This window comes from Vigna angularis, chromosome 5, assembly GCF_016808095.1.
Source record: "Vigna angularis cultivar LongXiaoDou No.4 chromosome 5, ASM1680809v1, whole genome shotgun sequence".
Lineage (NCBI taxonomy): Eukaryota > Viridiplantae > Streptophyta > Magnoliopsida > Fabales > Fabaceae > Vigna > Vigna angularis.
This window is the reverse complement of record NC_068974.1, coordinates 36,000,243-36,008,259: the sequence shown is the minus strand read 5'-3', so window position 1 is coordinate 36,008,259 and position 8,017 is coordinate 36,000,243. Positions and strand designations below refer to the sequence as shown.

Below are 8,017 nucleotides of genomic sequence, written 5' to 3'. Positions count from 1 at the left end.
TACTTTAGTCAGTAGGAAGTGCAAAGTCTTAAATCTAAATGTGATCACCTACTTCTTATCTTTATTTATAATTTTTGAGATTGATCTAAGACCAGTGAAATGTTAATCACGTTAGCCTATTATACTGATTGGTACTTACTCCTAGTTGTGGTTCTTGATGTTGTTTGAGAAGTGTTTTGCTCTTGGGATTGGTTGTTCGGTCGTCGCTCATGTTATGCTGGATGATCTTCTTGTTATCTTTGTTCGAAATTTGGTGACATAAAGGGTTGTTCGCTCCTTTTCTGATTGAGACCGTTTGGTCAGACAACCATACGATCTCAACCAAAAGAGGAGCAGACGACCCTTTATGTCATCAAATCCCGAACAAAGATAACACGAAGGTCATCCGACATAACATAAGTGACAATCGAACGACCAATCCGACAAACAAAACACTTCTCAAATAACATCAAGAATTATAACTAGGAATAAGTACTAATTAACGTAATAGGTTAAGATTGAACCGTAATTAATATTCCACTGATCTTAGGTCCATGTCAAAGGTAAGATGTATCTGACCACATTTACTAGGCATTTAAGACTTTATTCTGACTCGTACGAACTGTTTACTGACTTAAGTATTTGACTTAAGCATCTTATTACTTTTAATAGGTATTATTCTCCAATGGGTTTGGAGTGTGTTTATCGAGGTTGTTTGACCCTAGCCCGAAATACATAATAAGATATAATATTTGGACTAATAATGGATTCATCTATGTATATAATTATTTATTTTATGTGCTATAAAGAATTGGCAATAGAAGAAATAAATCCATATCTTTATGCAAGTAAGGTTAAAAAAAATACTTAGACATGTTTGGTGCTGGTAAAAACATATGAAAAATAACGGCTATGTCTGTGTAATATAAGTAAAAACATATGAAAAATAACATTAAAGTTTAACTCGTAATTGTTCTTAAAGATGAAAAAGACTGCAACCACTATGCAATTGATTTTTGGTTTCTTGACTCTGGTGAATTAGAACGCAAGCTTCCAAAGTCATTGATTATTTGAAAAATATCTTGGCAACTCTGATCGTGCTCCATACATCATCACTTCACGGTTCGTACTCCATATTCATACCCATAGCCTTATACTCTTTCTTGTTCCAGCTACCTCGCATGGCGTCAACTACTCTCTCCAACTTCTGGCTCTCTCAGTTCAACCCACTGCACAATCAACGGAAAAAGAGGCCAAAATCTCTACTCTCATCTTCTCGAACCAATCCACGCCTTGTTTCTTCCATTAACGATCATTTGGCGCTCACACGTGTCACATATCCGCTTCTCCAGTCTCATTCTACTCCCAAGCGCAGATTCCACGTGAGGACTCCCCCAAATTTTCATTGAAGTTTGATGCTTTTAGTCTAATTTGGCTAAATATTCATATGGGCAGGTTGGAGTGCAGAAAGATTATTCTGATGGGGAAAGCTCTGAGTCGCTTGTTTCTGACGCAACATACCAAGAGGAATTTTCTTGGTCTTCTATCATTCTTCCGTATGTTTTCTGTCACTGTTTCTACAAAGGAAAGGAGAGACGTTTTGGAGGCAAAAGTAAAATTTTGTCGCTCCATGAATGTGCGGAAAAGAAAAGCAAACTATATATCAATCCTACTTTAATACTCAAAAGTTTCTAATTTTAAAATGTATAATAATCTGATTTCATGCTCCAATTAATCAGTATTTTATTTCAAAATATAGGTTTCTGTTCCCTGCATTGGGTGGCTTATTATTTGGTTATGATATTGGTGCCACCTCCGGTGCTACAATCTCACTGCAGGTAATTTTTTTATTCAGTGTCCTTAAATTACAACTTAATACTTTTTTAGTAAACTTTTCTATAAACATTTGTAGAAGAAGAAGATAAGAAAGTAAAATACATTGAACTTCTTCACATTGTTAAAATCAACCTTTATTGTATCTTAGCTTTCGTAGAAGTTAATTAAAAAAATTTAAGCTTTTTGCGAAATCACAATTCGCTTTACTTTTTCAGTTCTCTGACTGTTTATAGAAATTTTAATTCGAACAGGATCAAATTTATCTCTTTCTACTCTTAGTGCAGAAATGTAATCAATGATTTTTCATTTTGTTGATTTGGATCCACAGTCACCTGACCTTAGCGGAATAACATGGTTCAATCTTTCTGCCATTCAGCTTGGACTGGTGGTATGTTTTCAGCATCATAATTCGAAAACCTTTTGCAATTTCATGGAAAAGATTTTTTCATCAGTACATTAGAAACTAATTGCTACCGTGAAACATAGGTTAGTGGTTCCCTATATGGGGCTCTTCTGGGCTCACTTCTCGCATATGCTATAGCCGATTTCCTTGGTAAGAGCTTTTATTAGTTTTATATCCGGCAACTGAATCTTCTTTAAATTGTTTCTTATTGAATCTATTATGTCTGCTAAAACCCTAGGGAGGAAGCGACAACTCATTGCTGCAGCACTGTTGTATATAGTTGGTGGTGTGGTTACTGCATATTCACCAGAACTTGGTGTTCTCTTAGCAGGAAGGCTGCTTTATGGACTCGGTATAGGTTTGGTAGGCTACTCTGACCAGTAATAGTTTTTGCGATGTGGATAATTCTTGCACAATCTTACAAGTGCATTGTATTACAGGCCATGCATGGGGCTCCTTTGTATATTGCAGAGACATGTCCATCACAAATCCGTGGTACCCTAGTATCATTAAAAGAACTCTTCATTGTCCTGGGGATTCTGGTAATGCATTGTCTTTTATGTCTCTTATTATTAAAGAATTTACTGTGGTGAGACGGAACTCATCTTTTTTGTTATGCAGTTGGGTTATTTTGTGGGAAGCTTTCTGATTGATACAGTTGGGGGATGGCGGTTCATGTATGGATTTAGTGCTCCAGTTGCTGTATTAATGGGGCTTGGAATGTGGACTCTCCCCGCTTCTCCTCGTTGGCTGCTTCTCAGAGCAGTGCAAGGAAAAGGTTCTTTTCAAGATTTGAAGGAAAAGGCCATTGTTTCCCTGAGCAAACTAAGGGGTCGACCGCCTGGTGACAGAGAATCTGAGAGACAAATAGAAGATACCCTTCTCTCGTTGAAGTCTGCCTATGGACAACAGGAATCAGAGGGGAATTTCTTAGAGGTGTTTCAGGGTCCCAATCTGAAAGCTTTCATAATTGGTGGAGGACTGGTATTATTTCAACAGGTTGGTCAATTTTAGTGCAATGAGTCTCTTCGTACTGAAGGAAATGTGGTGAAACTTTTCTGTATTTTTTTGTCTGATCAGTCACCTTATTACAATAGATAACAGGTCAACCGAGTGTTCTATATTATGCAGGCCCAATTCTTCAGGTACACAATCCTTATACTCATTTCATTTCTACTTTGTTGTGACTGAAATCTGTTCTTTCCATCTAGCTCACTTCATATTATATTTTGTCATAAATATCCAGAGCGCTGGATTTTCTGCTGCATCTGATGCTACAAAAGTTTCAGTTGTTATTGGCTTATTCAAGGTATACCTATTTAGATTTGTCCTACCGAGGAATGGGATCACTTTGTGACACTGATGATAATTTCTGTGACTGATGTGCATGTAGTTACTAATGACCTGGATTGCTGTCCTAAAAGTTGATGATTTGGGGAGAAGGCCTCTGCTGATTGGAGGTGTCAGTGGCATTGTAGGAATCCCACCTCATTAAACTAAAAGATTCTTAATACTCTGCAACTTGTCGTATGCAAATGGTTATTTGGTTTTCTTTAATTTCTGCAGGCCCTCTCTTTAGTTCTCCTTTCTGCTTATTATAAATTTCTTGGAGGGTTCCCACTTGTTGCTGTTGGAGCTTTACTTCTTTATGTTGGTTGCTACCAGGTAAATGTCTCCTGGCCAACTTTGGTCATTGGTCCTGCTTCTTTCATTATCATATTCAACCTGGAGATGAACTTCTTCTACAGTATTAATTAATTTTAGCTATACATTTTGGATACAAAACGACCATAGGTTGACATGCATTGAGAGACCTCTGCTTCCAGAAAAGCTCCTAGCCACAAATAAAATTTCTGGCTTAATGCTATTGTTTATGAGATCAACTCAACTGATCCTAATACTGTGGTTAATTATGCCATATTGCATTTGCATTGCAGATATCATTTGGGCCCATAAGTTGGTTAATGGTATCAGAGATCTTCCCACTTCGCACAAGAGGAAAGGGGATTAGTCTGGCTGTTCTTACGAACTTTGCTTCAAATGCTGTAGTCACTTTTGCATTCTCTCCATTAAAGGTTTTAGATTCATTACTTTTGTTTTGTTTTTCTATTCAGGATAAACTTATCATTTTAGTTTGACTGCTCTTGTTGTTTATAATCCGCACTGATTTCTGCTGCAGGAGTTTCTAGGAGCAGAAAACCTTTTTCTCCTTTTTGGGGCTATTGCTATTCTATCACTTCTGTTCGTTATCTTTTCTGTGCCGGAGACAAAAGGGTTGAGTTTAGAAGATATAGAATCCAAAATCTTGAAATGACAGCTAATCTAAGATCATTTTATGTGATTGCTGATATTTTGCTGACTCTCTCACCTTGTGTACGTATGGAATTTGATAACCATGACAACGTTTTCAGTAGACAATGTAATTTTTAATCTCTAACCAAGATAGTCAAATTATGGTTTTAGCATTCATGATTCAATTGCCATGAGGGTTCCCATGCTAACGGAGGACCACCTATAACACGGCACTAATCTTTCGATACATTGTTCATCACTAATTTTATTCTGAAAATTGACTGACAATTGATCAATATTTTCTAATCTTGTGATGACACATGCATTTCCTCTAATTTTAGAGGTCAGGTTTGATTCGGGAATTATTTTGAAAGATAAATCCAGTGTGGCTCTGCTTTTTGGTTTGCTTGTGTAATGCTGCTACAGTTTGACGCTAACTTGCTCTAGCACATACGAATATGATTCAGAATATATGCACCTTATTTTCATGGCTACATTTGCGTAGTTGGTGGATATAATTTCATGCGAGAAAACATACCGTGGAAAATTCTTTTTGCGTGCATGTCCGCTTCAATTTTCTATTTTCTATGCATGGTTTGACATTTAAGCCTGAGTAGCATAGGTTCTATTTTCATATGTAAAAATTAAAATTAAACGTAGATTCTGAAAGAAATTATATTTTGAAATCCCCTAAACTTGTCTGACACGTACTTCTCCTTAGCTGAGTCCTCCTTAAATTCACAGAAACAACTAATGAAGTTCTCATATATAGTAATTAAACAAATCCTTGATGACTACCTGTACTGGTGAAGTGAGTATGAAAAAGTGGATACTTTTCTTATTCATTCTCATAAGAATATTCTGTAGCGAACATGAGACTGATTGTGTAATATATAATGTAATACAAATTTACAACACAATTTATCACATACAAATTAAATTTACAAATACACTGAAATTACGCACGATTGTCGGGTACATGCATATACATAGGTAAAAATGCTGAACACAAAATTGGGTAGGAAATACTTTATGGCGGCTTTCAATTTGCCTGAAGAATTCGGCCATGGTTTTCTTCCTGGGCCTCTGTATAGTCTGCATTTTAAAAAGAACAGAGACCAAACGCAATCAGATAGACAATATCATATTACAAAATTGCATGAAGAGGAGATACATAACTATTGAACAGGTATTGCTGTGTTACCTTGCTGGGCGTTGTAAGATATAGGGACTTGTGATGAAGTGCGAGAAACACTGGTAGATGCTGGCATTTGAGAAGAAGCACGAGAAGCATTGGAGTATGATGGCATTAGAGATGAAGAGCGTGAAGCGTTGATAGATACTGGGCTCTGAGGTGACAAGCGAGTAGTACTCGGAGTAGCAACATTAGATGCGTCTGCGTATTTTGCAGGTTCCTCAGTTCGGAGCAAAGAAGTGACAGCTTCTCTCACCTTCTCCATCACGCCTGCATCACCAGGAGTTCTGCGAGGACTCATTGCTTCAGATATCACCTGAGACAACGCCTTCTCATCTTCCCCCGGCTCCAGTTTGTTCAAGAAGTACTCTTTCATGGACACACCCTTATCCCATATTTGCGCGGTGGGGCTTGTGTTCTTCCCACTCAGTGAAGGAGCAGCTGATAGTGCTGAAGTTATTGGAGCTGATGTAGTTCGCGGAGTGGTTGTAGGAAACTGGGAAGTTGCTACTCTTGCAAGGGGAGTACGAGGAGCAGAATAGGACAAATTGCTGCGACTTGATTTTGGTGCAAATGTTGCTGGTGATGATGATGATGGTGATGATGGTGATGATGGTGAAGGATGATCATGAAGCTCTGAGGGTTTGGACACAGTGAGACCTTGAACTTTGGAGGTTGCATGTGCAGCATCTGGTTTTTCAGTCTGAACTGTTGACAGTTTAGGTGCTGCCGTTTCAGTGGTTGTCTTGTTTAGAGGAGAAGGAGTACTAGGATGAGTATTAACGTTAATATTAGTAACAGAAGCAGTGGTAGCATTTGGGGTGGTGGCTGTTATTGTTGTTGCAGGGTGTGTTGTTCTCTTGGATAAGGAACGGTACAGTGACCTTTCATGATCTTGTTCGACTACGTGTTTGTCACTGCTTGATACAACATGCTTCTCAGGGATCATAGGATTTGCTCTTGGACTTGGAATCTGCTTTACATTTGCTTTGTACCCAGTAGGTGTCTTCTCTGATTCGTACACTGAGATGTTAACAATGAGACAAGAATTTTAGATTTTAAGGATGAGGAAGAAAAGACAAAGGTTTGTGAAAAACAATGAATGAGGTGTTGTATGACGATGTATATTACTAGGAGCTCCGAGAAATTCAGCATCTTCTTCTGCTCCATCACCTTCTGCGGCAGTAGCAGATGATGGACTACTGAGGTTGCCATCTTCATGTTTTTTCTTGCTGAGGCTGTGGCGCAGTTTCTTGGCCTTCTCCTTGACTTTGGTGAGAACTGATTTTTTGGGATTCTGGGAATGATCATCTTCTGAGTCATGAGAAGACCTCAACCTTTGGAAGAAAGGGGAGCCGGGGGAAGACAAGTTGGAGGAAGGGGAAGAGGAGCAGGTTGGTGAATTCTTACTAGACTTTGAGGACTCCCCTGTATATTCAAACCAAACCATAAACAATAAGCAAAACACTTTACTTTCTATCCATTTCATTGTAAATATTTTCATACCTTGAGTAGACGTGCATGGTAAAACATTATGGTATGAGAAGTCATAATTTTTTGTGAGGAAACGATTACCTCGGAGGAGTTGTTCCATGGTGTGGATGGCAGGGGGAGCTTTTGCAGTAGTTTCAAGTTGTCTCTGGGGGCGTTCGAGTTGAGCCATTTCTGTGTATGAAAGCCGGAACACAATTTACCTCAACCTTGCTATAACTCTGCTTTTATATTTTGGTGTATCCGTGGACAATAAGAGGCAGAAATTGAACACAGAAAACGAACCGTGCTCATGCAATTGCTTCCGGGGTCCCTTTCACCTATGGAGTCCCTTTCCACACGTGTATACTAACAATTTTCCTTACTATACTAAACCTCACAAATAACCACTCCTTAAATTAGTAATTTGACCTGGCTAGAACGAGAAAAACCATTCAACTTCTTCCACTCTAAGGTAGATCTATCAACAAACTCAAACACTATATATATATATATATATATATATATATATATATATATATATATATATATATATATATCAATTAAGAAAAATAATTCTTTGACTTACATAATTTTTTATATTAATTTGACACAACTTTTCTTTTACTTTTACTCTTTTCTTTTTGGATAGTATTAGAATTATATATTTTTATATTCATTTGACACATACTATATAAAATGATATTTTTTGTATATAAAATGATATTTTTTGTATTTTTTAAGAAAAGAAGAAAGTAAAAAATAAAAAATAGTGATATCAAATGAATTCAAAATATATGTATATCAAAACATCATTTTTCTTTTTTTTTTTTTTTTAAAAA

General features: G+C 37.2%; 2 protein-coding genes across 2 annotated transcripts; one reads left to right on the top strand and one right to left on the bottom strand.

Annotated features, from left to right (window-relative positions):
* Positions 1-1,018: 1,018 nt before the first annotated feature.
* On the top strand, positions 1,019-4,687 carry LOC108319583 (D-xylose-proton symporter-like 3, chloroplastic). Its single transcript, XM_017550760.2, has 14 exons — positions 1,019-1,361; positions 1,435-1,535; positions 1,739-1,817; positions 2,144-2,203; positions 2,302-2,368; positions 2,457-2,581; positions 2,659-2,760; positions 2,840-3,217; positions 3,316-3,363; positions 3,465-3,527; positions 3,612-3,692; positions 3,785-3,883; positions 4,156-4,293; positions 4,398-4,687. The coding sequence occupies exons 1-14, from the start codon at positions 1,161-1,163 to the stop codon at positions 4,530-4,532; spliced, it is 1,677 nt and encodes a 558-aa protein (XP_017406249.1). The 5' UTR covers positions 1,019-1,160; the 3' UTR covers positions 4,533-4,687.
* A 659-nt stretch (positions 4,688-5,346) lies between these two features.
* On the bottom strand, positions 5,347-7,624 carry LOC108319604 (uncharacterized). The gene is made up of 4 exons (XM_017550790.2): positions 7,281-7,624; positions 6,837-7,133; positions 5,715-6,728; positions 5,347-5,605 (listed from the first exon to the last, which is right to left on the bottom strand). The coding sequence occupies exons 1-4, from the start codon at positions 7,366-7,368 to the stop codon at positions 5,553-5,555; spliced, it is 1,452 nt and encodes a 483-aa protein (XP_017406279.1). The 5' UTR covers positions 7,369-7,624; the 3' UTR covers positions 5,347-5,552.
* Positions 7,625-8,017: the final 393 nt, after the last annotated feature.

Bases quoted from the DNA above. Each gene is read 5' to 3' on its own strand.
- LOC108319583 (XM_017550760.2), top strand. From the start codon at position 1,161: ATGGCGTCAACTACTCTCTCCAACTTCTGGCTCTCTCAGTTCAACCCA. The intron at 2,369-2,456 runs GTAAGAGCTTTT...CTAAAACCCTAG, and splicing joins TGCTATAGCCGATTTCCTTG to GGAGGAAGCGACAACTCATT. The intron at 3,884-4,155 runs GTAAATGTCTCC...TTTGCATTGCAG, and splicing joins TTTATGTTGGTTGCTACCAG to ATATCATTTGGGCCCATAAG.
- LOC108319604 (XM_017550790.2), bottom strand. From the start codon at position 7,368: ATGGCTCAACTCGAACGCCCCCAGAGACAACTTGAAACTACTGCAAAA. The intron at 6,729-6,836 runs GTAATATACATC...TTAACATCTCAG, and splicing joins TGAATTTCTCGGAGCTCCTA to TGTACGAATCAGAGAAGACA. The intron at 5,606-5,714 runs GTAACACAGCAA...TTTAAAATGCAG, and splicing joins ATCTTACAACGCCCAGCAAG to ACTATACAGAGGCCCAGGAA.